The sequence below is a fragment of the Girardinichthys multiradiatus genome, chromosome 9 (genome assembly GCF_021462225.1).
Source record: "Girardinichthys multiradiatus isolate DD_20200921_A chromosome 9, DD_fGirMul_XY1, whole genome shotgun sequence".
NCBI classification, from domain to species: domain Eukaryota; kingdom Metazoa; phylum Chordata; class Actinopteri; order Cyprinodontiformes; family Goodeidae; genus Girardinichthys; species Girardinichthys multiradiatus.
In genome coordinates this window covers 5,251,989-5,275,972 of record NC_061802.1, presented here as the reverse complement: position 1 = coordinate 5,275,972, position 23,984 = coordinate 5,251,989, and the positions used below count along the sequence as shown (strand labels likewise).

At 39.3% G+C, this 23,984-nt stretch overlaps 1 protein-coding gene and 1 long non-coding RNA gene across 2 annotated transcripts; one reads left to right on the top strand and one right to left on the bottom strand.

Annotated features, from left to right (window-relative positions):
• Window positions 1-813: 813 nt before the first annotated feature.
• On the bottom strand, window positions 814-23,670 carry zmat3 (zinc finger, matrin-type 3). The gene is made up of 6 exons (XM_047375662.1): window positions 23,499-23,670; window positions 16,871-17,580; window positions 16,094-16,231; window positions 15,503-15,669; window positions 15,292-15,395; window positions 814-7,606 (listed from the first exon to the last, which is right to left on the bottom strand). The coding sequence occupies exons 1-6, from the start codon at window positions 23,620-23,622 to the stop codon at window positions 7,398-7,400; spliced, it is 1,452 nt and encodes a 483-aa protein (XP_047231618.1). The 5' UTR covers window positions 23,623-23,670; the 3' UTR covers window positions 814-7,397.
• LOC124874338 lies at window positions 7,542-14,545 on the top strand. The gene is made up of 3 exons (XR_007039772.1): window positions 7,542-7,643; window positions 11,902-11,956; window positions 12,864-14,545. It is a non-coding gene; the product is annotated as an uncharacterized LOC124874338 (long non-coding RNA).
• Window positions 23,671-23,984: the final 314 nt, after the last annotated feature.

The window sequence follows — 23,984 nt, the reverse complement described above, 5'->3', positions numbered from 1 at the left end:
ATTAGCAACTATTTTCTCAAGAATTTTAGATAAGAATGGAAGATTGGATATAGGTCTGTAATTTTTCAAGTCATCTCAATCAAGCGAAGGTTTCTTAGGTAAAGGTTTAATTACAGCTAACTTAAAAGCCTGTGGTTCTGACCCATTAACTAAGGATAAATTAATCATATCTAAAATGGGGCTGGTAATCAGAGGGAACATTTCCTTAAATAATTTGGTTGGGATTGGGTCTAACATACAAGATGAAGCTAATATTTCTGCTAACTCAGGAAGCTCCAAAGGATCAAAACAGTCCAAACACAGATCAGGTTCTGCCTGGCAAGTTCAAAAAGAAGAACCGTGTTGCAAATAATTCATATAACTCACTGTTTACTGCAGGTTTAATCACTTTTAGAGATCAGCATCAAACAAATAAACTAAACATTCTGTTGTTATCAGTTATGGTTAATTGTCAGGGATGACTGTATTTAAATTGGGAGCATTTTGCTTTAATTTATCTCATTTAAATCATAAGAACCATTTCGAAGGCACTGATTTATTTTTTACATTCTAACTCAAGCTAATAACTGACTCGAGGCGACTATACATTTCACAACAACCTGATGACACATAAACAGTTCAGCAGAGGCACAGCTTATTTGGTAGGGGCAATATAAAGAATAATGGGTAGTGAGTGTTGGAAACTAGGCTTTGGAGAACATTTTCTCTTTTTCAATAACTGCATCAGTGCCTCTTTCCCCCGGAGTGCTGTGAGATGAGCCGTACAGGAAACCAGATGAGACTCTCATTCACTGAAATCATCATAAACACAGCTCAGTTATTATCATCTGCATGTTTATTCATCTGTCATAAAACACAAACATACAGGGAGTCAGAAATTAGAGCGTCGGTCTTCCAGGCATCCATTCAGACAGTACAATGGTGTGTTTCCAACATTGTTCAGAGGCACCAAACATGTGCTGAGGTTTTTTTTTTTTCATGAAAATCACAGGATCATTTGCTTTCCTGTAGGGGTGCTGCCATCATGTTCACGGCCCTGGACAGGAAATGGAGATGGAAGGTCCTGAATTGTGTATGTAAACTAGGTTACATGGGCTTCTATGTGGACAGGAGTGATAAGCTCTTAATCATTCAGCAGCAGCGTCTCAGTTTGGGATAACAGAGCGAAGTTGAGCGATCAGCCAGTCAGACGGCAAATTTCATCAGCCATATTCAACAAAAAACAAATCATTGAAGCTCATACAAATGCAACATTTCATTCCTGTTAGAAAGAACATGATCTGGCAAAGGCTGTCATCATTATAACTGATATGTATATCTTAATTTCACACTATTATTACCATCTCTAAAACCAGAGTGTTCACAATTATGACTGAAAGTAGAAATTCTGACTTCAAATCTCATAATTCTGATTTTATTCCACATTATTTTCACTTATTTGTCATAATGATGTCTTTGAAACTCATAATTATGACGTTGAAAGTCAAAATTATTGCTTTGAATTTAATATCATGACTCTCATTAGTTTTATTTTTAAAATGACAATAAAATTGAAAAATATGTCTTTTTTCAAGTCAGGATTAGGAATGAATCTGATAATTATCATTGTATGTCACACAATTATTGCATATATACTTTATGTCTCTTATTGTGACGTCAAAAGTTTGATTTATCCTTTTCAATTAAAATCCTGAATTATGACCTTAAAAGTAAAAAAAACAACTTTGTATCTTAAAAGGATTTAAAGTCTAAACTATGACCTTGATACTCATAATTTTTATTTTGAAAGTCAAAATGATAATTGTATTCTCTCATAATTCACAATTATGACTTTATATCTCATCCCTATCTCTGAAACTCATAATGTAAAGAAAAAGCCTTAAAATGAATATTGTTTTATTACAGAACAATATTCTCACTCTGGAAATGTAGAATTGTCCAGCCTTTAGGGATGGGAGTTCTCACATTTGAATATAATTTTACGTAATCACTGGTGCCGCATTTATTTTACTACGACTTTCTGTTTCCCTGGGAAACATTTAAAAATAGGACAAACAAGAAAACGTGGCATTCAAGTAAGGCTGATCTTTATCAATCAGGAAACAGCCACTAGAAAATACCTACAATCACTGCATTAAAATATGGTTTTGTTTTAAGGCTTTTTTATTAGTTTACATAAAAAGTCTATATGTAAATAATCATCTAATTTTAAGTGATGGAGGTGAATAGAATATGAATAAAATAGCATTCGCATGAATTAATCTTTGATTCTCCTGCAGGTAAGATACTGACTGCTAAAAAAAAAGATAATTCAACACACTATGTCTTTAAGTTGATCCTTATGATATTGATAAATAAGAAGAGGCTTTTTACTGATCATCAGGAGCTTAATTGAATGGTACTTATGAGGTGACCATGGTCATCATGCTCCATTTAAACACTAAAGGACAGTAAAGCCTCCTAAAAGCCATGTGCCTCATAACAGCCAGGCTGGATAACATTTAATTTGCAACTTTTAAACTAATACAAAGTTGTATTAGGCAAACAGTTTTAAAATTTTAGATGTTTCACAGTTTATGGTGGGTTTTTTTTAAACATATTGTTGCCCATCAACCCTGTTTGGTTTAGTCCAACATCCCAGTGCAGGACAAACACACTAAATCACTGACACAATACACAGTCGCAACTGCTCACCATCGTAAGCATTACATTTAGAATTAAGAGGTATATATTGACAAAAATAGTTTTCATTTAAAGACAACAACAAATGGTAGAATGCTTTTTTATATAACACCGATGCCCTTTGTTATATCCAGTGCAAAATCTTCACTACAAACATTCCAACCATCTGGTTACTGGGACCCCCTTTAAGATGAGGTTGTCCAGAAATACATTTAAATAAATGTCTGCACTTATCAGAACATATTTTCTCCAAAGAAAACTCCTCAGCAGTCAATAGCTGCAACTTTCTTCATGCACAAAATATAACAGTATGTGAGGTGCAACTTGTCACGGATTTCTGTCATGTACAACAAAAATTAATAGTTTAACATTTTACTCATCTTTTTAAAACATGTCAGAATTTTGACAACAATGAAACAACTCAATAGTCTGAAATTATGAATACCAATTATATAACAATACATTTCCCAGTTTTATTGACAGGCATGGAAAAGAGTACCTCAGGTGTACATTTTAAAAGTAAAAACAAACACAAAATATATATTTTCTCTTTATCTTTATTTATGGGAATCTTACCTTCCTCAAATATGTGTGCAACCTGTGCCCATCCTTTAGACCAGAAACAGCAGCATTACAACACTTTGTCTTTGATGCAGATGTTTATGTCCATTAATTACAAATTCTTTGTCAGATTCAGTGTCTCCACTTTCTGCAGAGCAAATATTTAGAGATACTGCGAACAAGATAAACTAGTGATAAAATACAATTTTAATATTTGTTCTTTGCCTATAAATTAAGACAGCAGATTTTGGCTTAAATAAATGGTTATTAATACGTTTTAAATTATTTTTTTCCTGTTAATTACTAATGTTCTGGCCATATATAATGACAACTGTTGACATGACAACTATTAGGTATGCAATCTGCAAATCTGGAGAATGCAAGAGTGGCAAGAAGACAACCATAGTTGAATCAAAACCAGAAGATGTCCTGTTTGGAGCAAACATTTGGAAAAATGTGCTCTAGTGAGATAAAACCAAAATGTTTACTTTTGATTTTCATGCAAAGTGGTATGTAAGGTGGGAAACTAACACTGCACATCACACAGAACATACCATCCCTGCATGGAAAATGGTAGTGGCAGCATCATGCTGGGGGATAGGGGTTTTTTCAGCAGGGACAGGGAAGCTGGTCAGAGCTGATGGGAAGATGATTTGTAGAAGATTTTATCCAAATCAGATCCCAAACGTCCTCCAAATGTTGTTTAGTTTCAGTTTGACAACATCTGATTTTAGGTGGTGATTTGACTGTGAGAAACAATGGAGGCTGAATAATTGCCAGGCTTACTGCATGTCGTGTTTGGGATGCATTTAATAATTTCCACATCAAATGAGTTGCTGTCTCATCTGCTCAAAAACAAGCATAACATTTCCTTGGTATTGTTTGTGATAGGGATTAGAATATTTTGAGGACTTCTAACTTCACAAGACAGGCAGGATTCTTTCAACATGTTCTTGTTTAGCAATGTGATGAACAATATGGTATCCTTTATACCCACCTTAAGGTAAATGTTAAATAGTTCATGCCCAGTTTCTGTTTAAGGTCCAACTTTACTCAGATAAATCTGGCAAAGAAATATCAATCTTTGGTTAAACTGCACAAAAGTTGTGAAAAAGTAAAGTCTAAAACCAGTCAAAGTGGATCCAAACTAGATAATTCAGAATTAAAGTCGGTGCTGCTGTTGAATATGTCTTATGTGATTGGCTTATCCGTTTCTGATCATCCTCGCATTACCACAGCGGTTTATTGTTTCCTGAACTTGCTGATGCTGTGCAGTAGCTTCACTGGAGAGTAAAAGACAAAGGCATGTTATTTTTAGGAAAAGGATGACTGCCCTTAACATTTCAATAGCTCTTCGTCGTTCCTTTTTGATCAGAACCCACTGCGGCTCAGCAGAAACACTCTTTCTTTGCCTAAATCCTCCAAACATGTACTGTGTGGTTGTGGTCAGGTGTGTGTTGGTGACCCACAGCATAATCAAAAGAAGAACAGCTGCCACCTCCAACAGCAAACTACAGTGGTTTGCAACATTATTTACACCCTTTGAGCTTTTGCAAATGTGGTTACATTGCAGCCACAAAATTTAAAGTCTTTTAACAGGATTTCATTGCAGGGTCCTACACCAAGTAGAACATATTTGGTGGAAGGTAATTTTCAAAATTTTCTTTGACAGATAAAAATCTAAATGGTGTTGCGCATATTTATATTCAGCCTTCTTTATTTTCATAGCCCTAAATTAAGTCCATTGCAACCGACTACCTTCAGAGGCAACTGAATGGGAACATGGAGGTAGTTAAATACAGACTGCAACAGACTTGAGCATTTTTGCAAAGAAGAATGGACAAACATTTTAGTCTGTAGATGAGCTGGTGGAGACATGCCCCAAAAGATGGTTTTACAAAGTAGTGACTAACAGGGGCTGCCACACTTTTCAGATTTTTACATATCATTTCTCTTCAACTTCAGAAATATGCACTACTTTATGTTGGTCTGTCACATTAAATCTAAATGAAATGTATTGAAATTTGTGGCTGTAAAATAGCAAATTGAAAAGAGATAAGGGGTGTGAACACTTTTTCAAGTGAAATCTAAAGTGCTGCTTTTACATGTACTTATCAAAATGTCAAATTCTGTCAATTCTGAAATAAATTTGACAGTTTCACACACTCCTTTTTACCGTTCACTTAATTATTTACAAATCATTTAGATGAAAGGCAAAGTTATTTTTGATTTTTTAGATAAATGTTTTCTTTTAATTAGTATACAGGAAAAATTCTTGCATCCAAAGTGTTTTCGCTTGACACACAACCTCTCCTGGCACATGCAGTCAAACCGAGGCTATTAGCAGCTATTAATTAAACACTGAAGGTACCAGAGGTTCTTTATGGTATTTGGAAGGCTCCAGAGTAAAATCCACAAACAATATAGTGCTGAGACATTGATTTAGTGTGCACAGGTATAATTATGGGAATTTACAATAATTTAAAATCCGGAGAATAACTACAGAATCAATAAGATTAATGTTTTTATACTATATTTACAGCTATAATGTAATTTAGTTATATTTACATAAGATCTGAATGATTTATTAAGACAGAAGATGTGAAGCGGCTTATAGAAAAGCTCTACCGCAGTACAGATTGGTTTTTATTGTATTGCCAAAATGAAAAGCCAGAGGTCTGGCCCAATTTCCTCCAAATGCTTGAACAAGGCCAGTCAGTGTTCAGCCTTTAGCCTGAATTACACCAAATGACTGGTCGGAGGTAAACCAAAGCTCCCAGCTTCATTTAACACTGCTGTACTCTATGAAGTTAATTGTGCTTTTGTTGGTTCTGTAATCAGCAAGTAGTGCTTTGGATTTAATTCCTCTACTGGGTTGTAAAGATGCTGAATTTGTGGCTATGCAGTCTTCAGCAATGAGCTGGCAGCAGAACCTATAAAAAATACCTGGTGTGCCTTTTTGTACACAAGATTTTTTTTACTTGACCTCCCACTGTCTCCTGATGGATTTCCATGTTTACCGCATTCTTCATTCCTTTTGGCTGCTTTAACTCCTTTACTTCCTCTCTCTTTTCTACATGTTCCTCTACAAACTCCCAGACTTCCGGTTCGTGATTGGTCCTCTCCCCGCTGCCCGAACAAGCCCAAAATTTATTTGCATCTCACTTGCATTCACTTGTAACCTGAGTCTAAATAAATGCTGCTCAATGCTTCGTAGGAGAGCCGATCAGTGAAATGATATAAAAAAGAAAGGGAGTCATTTCTTTTCCTAATCCATATGTAGACTACACGTATGTTTTCTTTTTCTGTATAGTAAAAAACTCTTTTTCTCAACATGTTTCATTCAGAATAAATATGCAGAGAGGGTTCTCAGCACTAATCATCAGTTTAAAACAAAACCATCATATTGGTACATCTCAATAAATTAGAATGTATTAAAAAAGTTAATGAATTTCAGCAACTGAATTCAAAACGTTCAACTTTTATAGATTCCATACTCACATATAGTGATATACTTCAAGTGGCTATTTCTGTTCATTATGATAATTATGGCTTAAAAATCTAATATACAAAGGATTTGTGATTTAAACTGACTTGACAGCTGTCCTGCAAAGAATCTCTCAGAAAGATTTTTGCAGTTCATTTGAAGATAAAGGTCCCACAGTCTGGAGGAAAAGTGGAGACGCATAGAATCTACAGACTATTGTCAGGAGGAAGACAAGAGACACCGAACCCATCGATGCAGAGGAGCAGAGGGTTGCTATTATAGCAGCCCGGGATTCCATGTGTGTAATCAATCTATAATATAGGAGTTCCAGTTCTTAAACTGAATTACTGAAATTGATTAAGTTTTTTACGACATGCTCATTTATTGAGATGCTCCATCGCTTCCTAGATCAGATGGGTTGGGTGGAACTGGACTGTTTTTAAAGAGCAAAAACATCTTAAAGATATTTACTACTAACCCTGCAAGTCATGAACAACTTGATCTACTATTTGAGCTGCAGTTATTTTTTTATGATCCTTTAAATTATATGTTAGATGATCTGCAGTAGGATCTGGACTAGTTTAGATGTAGTTTGGATGTAATTTTTGTCACGCAAGTCATTGTTTGAATCCACTGTAAGTCACTCTCCATCTTTTTCTCAACCCTCTTAGCTGTACCCGAGGTTCTCCATCTCGTGGCGGTATCTCAGCTCGGACACCTTGGCTTTGTGCTGCTTGCTCTCCAGATGCTGCCTGAAGTCCGTCTCCTGCTCGGCGCCACAGTTGCACATGGAGCAGTAGAACTGCCCACTGGGAGTCACGCACATGGCCAAGTCCCTGGGGATGCGCTGCCTCGGTCTCGGGTTGTAATACGGCCCTGGGGTTTGGCAGAAGGAGCAACAGGCAGGAGATAAGTGAGCACATTAAGAGGATGATTCACTCGAGATTTATATAATGTGACAGCCAAAAGGACACCGCCATCCAGGCTAAAGGTAGAAAAAATAATATATTCAGCCTGAATAGTTCATCAGTAAAATGGTCCTTCATCAAAGTTTCTCTCATAGTTCTTATTCTTGCTTTTAAAAAGGACATCAATCAAAATATTTGTTAGCTTTTGAATTACTGACTGACCAATGATTTTTCAGTGAAAAAAGGGATGGAGTAGATGTCAACAACACATATAACTTAATTTATTCTCATGAAATACGGAAAACAATAACAATAAAATGCCTCCAGCTTTTTTAAGGAATCCAAGCCCACAGAGGCAGGGGAACATGGCTGTAAAGTACGAGCATTGCCATGCATCCAGCGGAGCGTGGAACCCTACTGCAGCTGCTCTGCTTTTTTCTTTTTTTCCTACAGCTCATACTACACCACAAATTAGAAAGAAAATAGAGACTTTTGTTGGAAGTTCAGTCATTGCACTGCTACTCAGATTAAAAAAGGCTTATTACTTTTAAACTATAAATCGTACGATGAACTATCTTATGCTTTTATATATGTGTCTTTGGATGATTCTGCATCAGATATGCTAAACACAGCAAAGACTACACCTTGGGTTAAAGCCCAACACATACCTTGGGTTGAAGCTCAAGGTTTGCCCCACAAACCAGCCTGTTTTATCCCGAGATAAAGGCGTTAATGTAAATGCAAATGTAAATAGATGTAAACAAATTCAAGTGTTAGCTGAAAAGTTAGTTGGGTAAATTTGACATAGTAATAGATATTTAGATGAAATTTGGAATCCTACGCCAGAAACACGATCCTGAGGTAGTGTACCGGATCTGACAAACATGTACCACTAGGGGGCACTACAATGTGGGGAGGTAAATGTTCAAAAGCAACAATGGGTTTGCATAAACTTTATACATTCATCTAGGGTAATTCCCTAAAGCTAAGTCTTATATATCAAACAAAGAATGCTTTCAGAACTATAAATAATGATTGTTTTTTTTTTTAATCAATTTACATATATATACAGGTCCTTCTCAAAATTTTAGCATATTGTGATAAAGTTCATTATTTTCCATAATGTCATGATGAAAATTTAACATTCATATATTTTAGATTCATTGCACACCAACTGAAATATTTCAGGTCTTTTATTGTCTTAATACGGATGATTTTGGCATACAGCTCATGAAAACCCAAAATTCCTATCTCACAAAATTAGCATATTTCATCCGACCAATAAAAGAAAAGTGTTTTTAATACAAAAAATGTCAACCTTCAAATAATCATGTACAGTTATGCACTCAATACTTGGTCGGGAATCCTTTGGCAGAAATGACTGCTTCAATGCGGCGTGGCATGGAGGCAATCAGCCTGTGGTACTGCTGAGGTCTTATGGAGGCCCAGGATGCTTCGATAGCGGCCTTTAGCTCATCCAGAGTGTTGGGTCTTGAGTCTCTCAACGTTCTCTTCACAATATCCCACAGATTCTCTATGGGGTTCAGGTCAGGAGAGTTGGCAGGCCAATTGAGCACAGTGATACCATGGTCAGTAAACCATTTACCAGTGGTTTTGGCACTGTGAGCAGGTGCCAGGTCGTGCTGAAAAATGAAATCTTCATCTCCATAAAGCTTTTCAGCAGATGGAAGCATGAAGTGCTCCAAAATCTCCTGATAGCTAGCTGCATTGACCCTGCCCTTGATAAAACACAGTGGACCAACACCAGCAGCTGACACGGCACCCCAGACCATCACTGACTGTGGGTACTTGACACTGGACTTCTGGCATTTTGGCATTTCCTTCTCCCCAGTCTTCCTCCAGACTTGGCAACTTGATTTCCGAATGACATGCAGAATTTGCTTTCATCCGAAAAAAGTACTTTGGACCACTGAGCAACAGTCCAGTGCTGCTTCTCTGAAGCCCAGGTCAGGCGCTTCTGCCGCTGTTTCTGGTTCAAAAGTGGCTTGACCTGGGGAATGTGGCACCTGTAGCCCATTTCCTGCACACGCCTGTGCACGGTGGCTCTGGATGTTTCTACTCCAGACTCAGTCCACTGCTTCCGCAGGTCCCCCAAGGTCTGGAATCGGCCCTTCTCCACAATCTTCCTCAGGGTCCGGTCACCTCTTCTCGTTGTGCAGCGTTTTCTGCCACACTTTTTCCTTCCCACAGACTTCCCACTGAGGTGCCTTGATACAGCACTCTGGGAACAGCCTATTCGTTCAGAAATTTCTTTCTGTGTCTTACCCTCTTGCTTGAGGGTGTCAATAGTGGCCTTCTGGACAGCAGTCAGGTCGGCAGTCTTACCCATGATTGGGGTTTTGAGTGATGAACCAGGCTGGGAGTTTTAAAGGCCTCAGGAATCTTTTGCAGGTGTTTAGAGTTAACTCGTTGATTCAGATGATTAGGTTCACAGCTCGTTTAGAGACCCTTTTAATAATATGCTAATTTTGTGAGATAGGAATTTTGGGTTTTCATGAGCTGTATGCCAAAATCATCTGTATTAAGACAATAAAATACCTGAAATATTTCAGTTAGTGTGCAATGAATCTAAAATATATGAATGTTAAATTTTCATCATGACGTTATGGAAAATAATGAACTTTATCACAATATGCTAATATTTTGAGAAGAACTTGTATACAGTACAGACCAAAAGTTTGGACACACCTTCTCATTCAAAGAGTTTTCTTTATTTTCATGACTATGAATATTGCAGCTTCACACTGAAGGCATCAAAACTATGAATTAACACATGTGGAATTATATACTGAACAAAAAAGTGTGAAACAACTGAAAATATGTCTTATATTCTAGGTTCTTCAAAGTAGCCACCTTTTGCTTTGATTACTGCTCCTCACACTCTTGGCATTCTGTTGATGAGCTTCAAGAGTCACCTGAAATGGTTTTCCAACAGTCTTGAAGGAGTTCCCAGAGATGCTTAGCACTTGTTAGCCCTCATGGCTTCACTCTGCGGTCCAGCTCACCCCAAACCATCTCGATTTGGTTCAGGTCCGGTGACTGTGGAGGTCAGGTCATCTGGCACAGCACCCCATCATTCTTCTTCTTGATCAAATAGCCCTTACACAGCCTGGAGGTGTGTTTGGGGTCATTGTCCTGTTGAAAAATAAATGATGGTCCAACTAAACGCAAACCAGATGGAATAGCATGCCGCTGCAAGATGCTGTGGTAGCCATGCTGGTTCAGTATGCCTTCAATTTTGAATAAATCCCCAACAGTGTCACCAGCAAAGTACCCCCACACCATCACACCTCCTCCTCCATGCTTCACGGTGGGAACCAGGCATGTAGAGTCCATCCATTCACCTCTTCTGCGCCGCACAAAGACACGTTGGTTGGAACCAAAGATCTCAAACTTGGACTCATCAGACCAAAGCACAGATTTCCACTGGTTTAATGTCCATTCCTTGTGTTCTTTAGCCCAAACAAGTCTCTTCTGCTTGTTGCCTGTCCTCAGCAGTGGTTTCCTAGCAGCTATTTTACCATGAAGGCCTGATTCACACAGTCTCCTCTTAACAGTTGTTCTAGAGATGTGTCTGCTGCTAGAACTCTGTGTGGCATTGACCTGTTTTCTAATATGAGCTGCTGTTAACCTGCGATTTCTGAGGCTGGTGACTCGGATGAACTTATCGTCCGCAGCAGAGGTGACTCTTGGTCTTCCTTTCCTGGGGCGGTCCTCATGTTTCTTTGTAGCGCTTGATGGTTTTTGCGACTGCACTTGGGGACACTTTCAAAGTTTTACCAATTGTTCGGACTGACTGACCTTCATTTCTTAAAGTAATGATGGCCACTCGTTTTTCTTTACTTAGCTGCTTTTTTCTTGCCATAATACAAATTCTAACAGTCTATTCAGTAGGACTATCAGCTGTGTACTGTATCCCCCACCTGTACAACACAACTGATGGTCCAAACCCCATTTATAAGCCTTGAAATCCAACTTATTAAACCTGACAGGGCACACCTGGGAAGTGAAAACCATTTCAGGTGACAACCTCTTGAAGCTCATCAACAGAATGCCAAGAGTGTGTGGAGCAGTAATCAAAGTAAAAGGTGGCTACTTTGAAGAACCTAGAATATAAGACATATTTCAGTTTTTTCACACTTATATATATATATATATATATATAAGAGGTTATCTGTGGATTTAGGTCTTCTGTGGACGTAGGCTTTTTCACATGCTTCTGTCTCTTCATGTAAACCCTAGACACGCTCCATGATGTTAAGATCAGGGCTCTGTGGGGGCCAGACCATCACTTCCAGTAAGTTTTGTTCTTCTTTACGCTGAATATAGTTCTTAATGACTTTGGCTGTATGTTTGGGTTCAGTTAACACATATATATATATATATATATATATATATGTCTGAATAAATATAAATCTGACCCTTGTAATATAACAAAATTAAATCACAATCCCCTGTTTACCTTACTGAGCTCATTTTAAGCATATCAGCCTTGATTTGGTCTTAACAATTATATGCAATGCATGATGTAGCTTAAAGTTTATAACTCTAGTGATAAATTTGTAATTTAAGCTAACTTTTGCACCTAAGACTACTGCAATGCATCTGTGCAAACTTCATCACAGCTTGCCTGTAAAAACGTAAAGAGACGTTTGAATCTGTACTTCCATTTGTATATCAACTTGAACTACACACAGGTGTGATCATTTGAGAATATTCTGAGAATTTTATGACAAATACAGTATTTTAAGTGAATTTTTCAAACTTTGGATCAATGCTAAAGTTATAATAAACAGTCACAGGTGTCCTCCTCAGTGGAGAGTCATGTCTGCTAAATTAGTTTGACTGTCGTTATCTTTCCTAATTCTGCACAACCCCTTAAGTAAATTACTGGTCTAATAACTGCCTTAAAATACTCTCAGGATTCTTAAATAGAGACCAAATATTATACATTTGACTGTTTTATGGAGATGTAACAATTGTTTAAGCCATAAAATTGGAGAAAGTTTACAAAGTAACTGTGAGATAGCGGGATAGACCAGGAGTCTGATAAAAATAAATTATCTCTAGGCATGCAAGAAAAATTCAAGTGTCCTTTTGTTGTGATTCCTTCAGTCTTTTTTACATAGAACAACTAAATTTTGTTAAAAAGTCGCAAACCCCTGTTTACTTTTTTAAACTGGACTAATTCTGATTTTCTTAAGGTTCAAGACCCAAAACCATACCTAAAAATAAACTAAGAAGAAAGGCTGAATGAGTCTCTGATTCTGTGAAAGTGCACAGAAAGAACAGCTCAAAGACATCTGGCGTTACACGAATGTGGTGCACAGGACAAAGAGAGTTTGTTTGTTTATTTGTTTTTGTAAAGCTGCAGAAAACGACAGAAAGAAGCAAAAAGAGACAAAGACGACAGCAACAAAGCAACCAAACTCAAGAGGGCAGCTATTTTAGGATATATCCATCAAAAAATATGCTGACTTGAGCAGATTGTTGTGGAAAGAGAATGCAGCTGAGGGAGATAGGAGAAGCAATTTGTTTTTATTGTCATTTATTCTTTTTTAACTTTTGCTGATTTGCTAATGAGTTTGTCTGTAAATAAGCAGAGTAGGATTATAACCCAGCAAGAAGGAAATCCTGACATCAGCACAAGGTCTGACATTACTGATGCTGTATCTGTTTTCACAAACACACACACACACACACACACACACACACACACACACACACACACACACACACAAAAAGGTGAAAACAGACACTGTGAAGCTTTTTCTCAGCAAGCTGTTACCCTATAGGTTACCCGCCGTCACTTTGCGGAAAACAAATACGAGCATCGTAGGCCTCTGAGGATAGCCACTGATCACTTGCCAAGCATCTTTATTTTAAAACGGTTGAAAGACACTGTTTGGGCACGCCCTTACATGTGCAACAGACTTGTCAAGTGTTAAGTGTTTTCTGTTTTTCATTATAAGGCACTTTCTGTTGACTGAAATCAGCAGATTTAAAAAGTCATTTTCTCTCTCTCTTTATCTATGCCGCAAGGGCATTTGCTAGCACCAAACCAGCCAAGAAAGCTTACGATGCTTTTCTGGACAAAAAAATACCTGTCAGTATGTACACAAAGAGAAGACATTATATATTATGGATGCATCAGAAAAACTGCAAGGAAAAAAGGGTCTGTGCTGCTAAAGGCCAGGGGAAGCGTGGAAGTGCATGTCTGAAAGAGGTAAACAGCAACATAAAGCAACCATTGCAACCCCACTGAAAGTCTCAGTGATGTCAAAATTAAAGTTTTTAAGTTTAAAAGATTTTTTTAAATCTCAGAAAAACATCAGGATCCATCTTGTGATGCACTCTAACATGATTCCCAAGGCCTTTGAAAAAAAAAAGATCCACAGCATAATGGACCCTCCACCATACTTAACATGAGAAATGAGGTGCTTTTTCACATAGTCATTATTTCTTTTTCACCAGAGCCATCTGAAGTACAGTATTTGCTGACAAAGAGCTCAAACTCAGTATCACCTGACTAAAGCACACAGTTACAGTTTGATCCTCAGTAGCATTTGGTTGCTGGCGTACCTTCCAAACAAAAGGTTTGCTAACATCTATAGTTGAGGCTATTGCTTTAAACTTTACTTAAGATCTCTAACAATGGGATCTGGAGATCCCCCCTCTCCATCCTCCTCGTTGTGCATGGTGGCAAGATAAAAATGGGACCTTGTCCAGCACAGTGGCCTAAGGCTTAAGCAAATGGGTCTCTGTGCCACATCAGTGGGGAAAAGAGACATAAGGAATTATTAAAAATACAAACAAAAAAAAGCTTACATTTAGTCAGACAGTCATTTTCTACCACTTATTCCATAGTGGGTCACAGGGGAGCTGGTGCCTATCTCCAGCAGTCTATGGGCCAGAGGCAGGGTACACCCTGGACAGGTCGCCAGTCCATTGCAGGGCAACATACAAACAACCACACACACACATACACACACACATACACCTAAGGGCAATTTAGAGTGATCAATTAACCTAACAGGCATGTCTTTGGACTGTGGGAGGAAGCCAGAGTATCCAGTGAGAACCCACGCATGCACGGGGAGAACATGCAAACTCCATGCAGAAAGACCCAAGGCTGGGAATCAAACCCAGGACCTTCTTGCTGCAAGGCAACAGTGCTACCAACTGCCCCACCATGCAGCCCTTTACATTGTTAGGGCTCCCAATAAGTGCAAAATCAATATTCTGTTAAAACTATTTTTTTTTAAACTTTTTTTGTCATTGAAAATAAAAGTTGTAATCAAAAAATCAAGGTGAGTTTTTGTAACTAAAGTAAAAGATGAATCTGTTTTTAGCTGTGTTGGTTGCTTTATTGTAAGTGGATGTGCTTATGTTCCTGACAGTATCTGCTGACAAACTGCTATGAAATCCATACATTTTATTGGTGTCTTTTTCAGTTTGACCTTTATAGTTTGATGGAATGTGAGTGGACTAAAAATCCTCCATCAGGTTATTCATATGCATATACACAACTGCAACGTTTGCCTTGACCTAACAAGTTTTGTTATAAAATAACTTCAGTCAGAAATATAGTTGGTTTCATTTGTTAGTTTTAGTTTCATTTTAAGTTTTTACCTGGCATGGTGGTGGGCAGCTGCGGGCTGCGTCGGTTTTTCACCAGTCGATATTCACTGCCATCTTTACGATTTTTTCTTGCCGCTCCTTCACTAATGCCTTCCCTGTAACAGACGATGACAAAAATCTCTTTCAGACAAACAGTTGAACATGTATTCACAAAGATGCAGCCTGCTGCTGACACACAAAATATTTATCTGCCCAGACCCACATGTTACTGGAGTTCTGTTGGGCCTCAGCCATTCGTAGCTTCTTGGCATGGTTTTTGCCCTGGTAGTGGGCCTGCGCGACTGCCAGTGAGCTGAAGGAGGCGTCACATAGTTTACAATAGTCGTTTTCTGTGGCCAGGATGACCCGAGGCGCCCCTTTATACAGCGCCTGCAAACACAGGACAAAGCATTGCACTGTTTGTGGTGAGAGGAGTCAGGGAGTAAACACGTAGCAACAACAAGAAAGAAACGTTCATGCCCACTGAGAGGCAGAAAAGATTTCTGAGTTAATTTGTCATTTTTTTATCTTCACAATATACACCAAGGACCATAATTATAATTAAAGAAAGGAATGACCGATGTAAACAAATGCTTTAAATGGAGGTTTTCACATATTAAGACCAAACGACGCAAATATAAGGTGTTCAGTGCTTTGAGAATAATGTATGTCCACTATTAAGTGACCGCAGCTGCCTCCACCCTCCTCAGAGGAAACAGCCTCAGACAGCAGAGTGGCCACCTCCACAGCAGTGCACCCACCTCCTCAGTTTAAACAGGTAAGTTAGTGCAGAAATGATATAGCTTGGCCTAACCTGTCTTCCTCCATCACCATCACTGGCTCCTGAGCCGATGTTCTGACCGGCTCCCTCCAGGGCTTCTGGTATCCTGATGGCAGGTGGCTGCTGACTGCCAGCGTAGAAATTTCTCAACTTTTTGCTGTGGTTCTTTCCCTTGATGAAAACATGCAGAAGTTAGTATTTTTGTTTCCCTGTATTTAGCTTATCAGTCACTTTACTGGATGTACCTGTTTAATTGCTTGTTAACAGCAGTGGTGAATCAGCCAGTCACACAGCAGCCATTCAACATATTTCCATGAATGAATGAATTAATGAATGAGTGAATTTATTTCGAGCATTTTGAACACTAGAAAAAACAACAGAATAATCTCTGGATGGAAAACGCATGAAACTTTAAGCTACATCAGCAGAAGACAACACCAGGTATCTCTCCTGTCCGCTAAGAGCAGAAAACTGAGGCTACCACTCCACAAACATGCAAAAATTAGACAGTAACAGGGATAACCACTGGTTTACGAGATTCTGCTTGTAGTTTCAGAATCAGGCGTAAACAACATAAAAGCATGGATCCAGTCCGCAGTGTATCAGTGGATCAGACAGCTGCTGGTAGCAACTGACAAACCTGATGTTATGTGTGATGCTATCTTGGCATTATGGACCAAATCTCTGCATAATGTTACAATTAAAGGATTTCTGAAGGATAATGTTGTTCAACTAGCATGGTGTACCTAATAAAGTGGTTGCTGTGTGTATGTGTGTATTTGTTATGTGGGAGTGTGTTTTTCAACTCACCTGATAATGAGCTTGTGCCTGCTGAGCAGAGTTGAGTGTAACATTGCAGAGTTTACAGTAAAGTGGTTTGCACAGTTCTTCCAGGCCCAGTGAGTCCTCCGACTCCTCCACCCCCAGTGAGGAGCCCTCATCCTCGGGCTGCTCGCTGGCAGGAGCCGCTTGGCCTGGTAGAGGACCACATAGGTAGCTGGATACTGGTGCTGGATTGGGAGCTGATCCTGGGTGCCGTGGGGTCATCTGTGACGGGTCGGGGTCCGGAGCAGGGGGCAAGGACAAGGGGCTGGGAGGCAGCGGAAAACGGCTGGGGGCAGGCGTCACTAAAGGTGGGGGAATTAGTGCTTGAGCTGGGGGGAGATGTGGAGGCCCTAAAGATTGGCTGAGGTCTATGGTTGGAGGTACAATTGCTTGTGTGGGATCTACAGGTGGAGGAACTAAAGTGTGAGCAATTGGTGGAGGGCCAAGTGGCTGAGCTGAGGGCATCATAGGTGGGGCTAAGGTGTGTGGAGGAGTAATAGATGGAGGCCTTAATGAGTGAGCAGGAGGTATCTGAGGTGGCCCTAGACTCTGAGTAGGAGTCAGAATTGGGGGTCCAATTGGTTGGGTAGGGGCCATGGGTGGAGGTCCTAAATGGTGCAGAGAGTCCATAAAATGGAAGGGCTGCTGGGGATGACTGAAGAGACTGAGAGGATGCTTCAGCATGGTATCTGGACCTGTGGGCATCAAAGGCAAAATAATAATGTGAACTCATGTGTACTTTAAAATCATCTTTTTTGTCTGTGAGACCTATGTGGGCTTAAAGGCTTGGAAGTGACACTCTATACTGTTGTTTACCATATTCATGGAGGCTAGAGGACACCAGAAAATAGTTATATCTCCTTTAAGCTTGGCCCTGGGAACATTTTTGTTTATGCTAAAATGTTTGAGCAACCTGTTCCTGGATAAAATACTAAACAGGTCTATACAGTTCCCAGATAATGTGTTATAAAAGATTTGATGACTTTCTAGGTTTTCTTAATGCACAATTATGTAGTTGTGCTTTTACTAAATGGAAGACCACGTATTCTTGGTGAGACGCTTGACTTCCTTGCGAGAATAATTGTTCAAAATCCAGATCTCCACTGGCTTTAAGCTGAAGTTAGAGAGGAGCAGCTGTAAACTGAGATGATAAACACTGTGAACAGTGAATTTCATCAGCACTTTTAATATTTCCACCGTGAGCATGTTAGTATGCTGATGTTATCAGTTGGCTCTGAGCACTTTTGTGTCAAAGTGCAGCCTTGCAGAGATGCTGTACAGGCTGTGATCTGTTGGTTTGGCATCTAAAAACACAAAGAAGGATTTTAAACACTTGTAATACTATGAATTCAACAAATTTACATTGGAAAGAATAGAAATTTCCAGTTTAAGCCAGGTATTTACATACACCGTATAAAAAAGACAAATAATGATGCAATTTAAATCTTTTAGTCATTCTAAACATTTCCTTTTTTAGGTCGGTAGGAATAGCCACATTTGAAAACCAAACACCTAAGGATCATGACAGGCACATCTGATGTATTTCAAAAACCCCGCTGACTTGTGTGACATCATGAAAAAAAACTCAGACATGATATCAGGAAGAGAATTGTGAATCTCCATGTTTCTGGTTCTTCCTAAGGTACGATTTCCATATTCCTGAAGGTGCCATCTTCATCCATTCAAAAAATAATCTGCTAGCATAAATACCATGGGTGTCCAGCCATCATTCCAGTTAGAAAGAACAACATAAAGCAACATAAAAAGCCAAATTACCGTGTGCAAACACACAGGGACACAACACATTTTTTTTATTCTGGTTTTGATTCTAACAAACAAATAACTTCCATTTGATTAAAACAATTATAAAGGTGTTAAACTTTGTTATGTAGTAGATTTTGACAGATGTATGATGACGACGGATGGCACAGATTTATTAAAACCCAGAGGCTGAAGGGATGAAGAGAGGCGAGTGAACAGAAACACATTCTTGGAAGGAGCTTGAAGCTTCACACTTCAATGGGCATCAGAAAGATCAAGCTGAGCATGCAGCGCCTGCAGTCAAGCATACAGGACATCAGACACACACACACAAACACACACACATCGCACACTCTCACATGCACACACACAGAGGCAGTGACAAATCAATCCTCAAAATAGGAGTGAGAATAAACATTCAATCAGAGTTTGCAGTGTGTGTGTGTGTGCCTGAGTTGGAGGTTGTACATATAAAACTAGATTCTCGGGTCAGTACAAAGCAAACAGCTGCGTCAAAACCCACTTTGCTGGACACTTTTATCTGAAAATCCGATTGAACATCCTTTGGCATTGAATCACAGACCCAAAATAAGACCCTGGGGTGTTTGTGTTTCCAAGTGCTGCTCCCTGTCCACCTGTCTGTCCAATCTGTCCAGCTGTCTGTCTGTCACCTGGTCCTGCTGACTCTAAGAGAAAGACATCCCAGACAAGGCAATCACCCTACTATTAGTCATATCAACTGCAAGACGACAGAGAGTCATACACCCAAACATTCCAGACGTGGTGCAAGTGCAAGAAGAGTGGCATTTAAATCCATTTCATTCTTTACTGATATTGTGAGTGCTGTTTTATTACTGATTTTGGAGCCCCTTATTAAGAGATGTTTTTCACTGTCCTTCGGAGGTATGGAGGAGGGTTAATATCTGTCACTGTGAGTCAGTACACAAAAAATGGCCAGAAGCCAGGTTGAGGCAACTGGGACAGAGGTTTGGTAGTTTTAAACAAACATTGGATCAAACATTTTGATCCAATACAAAAGAGACTATAAAGGCACATCATCATTCTTCAACAGCTGCCATTTTGATCTATTCACCTATCCACTGTGAAGCATGGTAGCACCAGCATCATGGCTGCTGTTAGAAAGCTGAAGATGAAGAGGAACTTCATATCTCACCATGGCAACAACCCAAAGGATTACAGCAGAGTCAAGAAAAAAACGGTCTTCAAAAAATTTACATCACCAATCAGAATCCATTGGTGGGATGGTCTGAAGGGGGCTGCGCACAGGAGTCATAATCTGACAAAATTTGAAAATATTTGGAAAGCAGAGAAGGGAAACGTTAGCAAATCAAGATGAACCACAGTAATACACTCCTACCAAATCAGAAAAAAACACCATTTTAGCAGGGACATATAGATGTTTTAGATCCACCATATATTGAGTCTTGATTTTGGTTTGTACCATTATCTATAGATACAGCAGGTATAAAAAAAGAATGGATTTATTTTAACCAAAATATTACTTGGTTATTCCTTTCAAACCATCTCTCGGCAGCCTTAAAGTCAGGCATTAGACGCTTTAACCCATTAATGGGTTGACAACACAAGCCCATAACCCAAACCTGTTGTGTTAAACAACCCATGGGTAGATGGGTCCATATTTGACCAATGACTGGGTTAGCAACATAACCCAACTTAGGTTATTTTTCCCTAAACCAGTTTTAGAGCATGAGTGGAAAGTCAGGGAGAGACATTCAATGAATAAGTCAAGGTTTATTACCTAAGAATGGACAGAAAGATCAAACAGATGACAGATTTAAGTCCAAAGATGGAGAAAATAAAAGACTTGCTGCCGATGTTGCAATGGACCAAGCAAATTGCAATATATAAACTCTGTAGCGGTTAAAAATATATATATAAAAAAAAAACATTTGTGAAAATGCTAACAGAATTACAATTATGTTTGTGGTGGCACAGAGAGCTTGACCAACCAAGCACAGGATGCCTATCATCAGTCTCTTCACCATCAGAACCCAACAACTCTAGTTGAGGCAGCAGCATTATAAAAACACCCGTGCAAAGTATCAGCATGAATCAACACAAGGGGGAAGATCTCAGCAGTCTTCTGTTGGATTAAACTCATCAGATCTCTAACCCTAAATATGTAACATGAAAACCCTTACATCCCAGAATCTATTGTTAAAATCTTTAAGCATAAATACAAACTGCAGCCCCATGGAGTCAATCTGTTGGAATGATGGCCTCAGACAAATTTATTTTTCTATACCACATTGTTCTTGGTTGCTTTTTTAAATTTAATTAACCCTTATTTCTCTGAGAACACCATATATACATATAGGACAACACAGACAATAGATACCTTGCAACATGTTATTGTACTCTTGACTCAAGCTGAAAATCAATAGTTGTACTCTCTTGATGCACAATAGGCCTCCAGCTTCATTTTTATTTCCCAATTGTACAATTGGATTCCAATGGCTGATTTGAGGAACTGTTACTTGCCTCAGAAAAATGTTACTTCATTTTGATCCTTTTTAATTATACTTTTGGAAACATTTGCCTCAGAAGAGGAAGTCCTGCAGTCACTGCTTAGAGATGACATTCAGGAAGGCTGCAGGAAAACTATTATAAGCACAAATACAGATCGTTCCTCACAATGTCTTGCAACAGATTGCAATTCAGTATAATTTTTAAGATTTTATCTGACAGACCGACACAAAGTGGTGCATGATCAGGAAGTGGATGGAAATAACACATGGTGTTCAAACAAAATCATGTATCTGAGAAGTGTGCTGTGCATTTACACGTAGCCCTCCCAGATTTGATATTTTGCAGAACCACCTTTTACTGCAATTACCTTGCCTTGCAGCTCCAGCCTTGCACATTATGAGACTGAAACCTTTGCACATTCCTCTTTGAAAAACTAGCTCAAGCTTAGTCACATTGGATGGAGAGTCTGTTAACAACGGTTTTCAAGTCTTACCAAAGATGCTCGATTAGATTTAGGTCTGGATTATGACTAGGCCATTACCAGATGAGTCTGCTTTGATCTAAACCCTTCTACTGTAGCTCCATCTGAATGTTTTCAGTCTTCCTCCTGGAAGATGCACCTTGCCTTTTCAATTAAATTCATTCAATTCAAAGATACTTTATTGATCCCTGAGGGGAAATTAGAATTCCAGTACAACCCATCCAAACATACATCATGACACAAGACAAGGGGGGGACGGGTCACCGAGGCTTTGCTGCCCACTCACAGGCGCTGCCCTTGCTAGATGAGAAAAGAGGCCACATTAGGTAAGTAGAGGAAAAAAAAATCATATTTCACACTTTATCCTTAGCAGGATACAGTTTGAGATTGTAAAAAACCTCAGCACAAAGAAGCAACAAGTTTTAAGTCAGCCTCTAACATATTTTCTTCCAGGATGGTGCTCCATGTTTCTCCATCCATTTTCCTATCAACTCTCTCTGCCCAGCCTTCTTGCGACTACTGAAAAGAAGGATTCCCATAACATGATGCTGCTGCCACCATGTTTACCTGTTGATGGTGATGCTGCCAGAGATGAAAAAGAAAGACTGAAAGGAGAACGAACCTTTATGGGTTTTCAGAGGTTCCATCACTTGTCAGACTTTTTAGCTTGACTCAGGAGTCTGAAGCTTGCTGCTTGAGTGCCCACCAAAAAAAAAACACTAAAACAATGTCTTCACAGCTTTTTAATTTCACCGTCTCCTCTGAGAATCTTTAAATAGGCCAAGTTTTCATTTTCTCTTGAGTTTCTTTTGTAGGTACTGCGCTGTGTCACATCAATTATAGAGCGATATGAAGCACATGCCTCCTGCACTAATTCCATCTGCGTCGCTGGGCACTGGACAAGCACATTTCACTGCAATCTCCAAATATGTCTCGCAGTACTGGCACTACTGTACTAAGTAAAGTACATTTATCATCTGTTGATGTTCTTAAATTGCTAATTGTTAATGTTATTCTGGTGCACCTTTCAGCTGTTTGTCAGGACTAACTTTAACATAAATTGATAGGTATTGCTCTTTAAGTGCTCTGAGCTCTACCTACATGGCCTATGCATTATGCCTGCATTACATTGTACATTGACTATATCCCACCAACCTACATATAGAAACTAGCTCTATACGTTGTCCTTTTGTTGCTGCTTTTATATATTCCACCTATAGAGGATGTAATATATACACTGTAAATTCTAATAATTAAATGCAAAGGGTCATGAATGGGTTCATAATGAATAATTGGTGATTTAATAACAAGAACAGTAAATTGGATTTATGAAACTCATGGTGTTAAACATGAGCAGTGCTGCAGCATGACATATCTGGCCTGATGTCCCTGAAACCTCACTGGAAGGCGTATTGACGACTACGCAGGTGCATTAGGAAACACTTTCTTTATAACTGTCACATGTCAGTTGTGTAGATCAAGCAGTGCCAAAGCAAGAGGTAAGGGTCCTCACCTGCTCTGGGAGACACGCTAGAGGCTTTTTCTTGTTACTCTCCAGATGTAAAATCTCTCTACATCTATTTCCTAGAGCTATCCTGCATTGCAAGAGTATCGACAGCCACAGATTTTGCACCGCAGCATCTTGCTCAGTGCTGAACAGAATGGTGGCTGGTGCATCCCAGCAACATTATAAGAAATATGACAGGGGCAACCCCCTCTGAACACCCACCTACCACTGAACTACCCTGCACCATCGTGCAATCACCTCACACTGAATTTGCCCAGTTTTTGCTCAAAAACGCACAAGACTTTTTCACGTCAGTTAAATGGGAGCTCTCCATATGACAAGCCTCACCTTACCTGGCAATCGTGCAAAATAATGGCTGCTGTCACTGTAGCTGACAGGCTGCGAAGTGTAATTTCTGCAGTATTCTGCGCTCTGGTAGTATGCAGCATCCCCGCTCCTCAGCTGCAGCGCCATCATCGCCGGAACATCCCTCTGCCAACTTCTCCTCTCTGAAAGACCGGACGGTCAGACAGGATGACGGTCCCAACCAGGGCGCACACACCGCGGCATTCACCGGAGGGAAGAGCGCACAAAGATAGTCCAATCCATGCGGTAATAGAAAGTAAATATGCAAGCCAGTTATCATCTTGCGCATAAATTTTGTTTTAATGTTTCCCTGAAATATTCGAAAAAGATCATGTCATTTGCAAATGCAATCTTTGGTTTCTTAAATGCAGTCAGAGCTTTTCCAGCATCCCTTCCGTTTTTGGTACAGTCCATTTCCGATGCTACTGCTGCTTCTATGCATAGGTGGCAATAATGACACAATGTATAAATAT

Bases quoted from the DNA above. Each gene is read 5' to 3' on its own strand.
- zmat3 (XM_047375662.1), bottom strand. From the start codon at position 23,622: ATGATGGCGCTGCAGCTGAGGAGCGGGGATGCTGCATACTACCAGAGC. The intron at 15,396-15,502 runs GTGGGTCTGGGC...CGTCTGTTACAG, and splicing joins CAACAGAACTCCAGTAACAT to GGAAGGCATTAGTGAAGGAG. The intron at 7,607-15,291 runs GTAAAAACTTAA...GCCAAACCCCAG, and splicing joins GCTGCCCACCACCATGCCAG to GGCCGTATTACAACCCGAGA.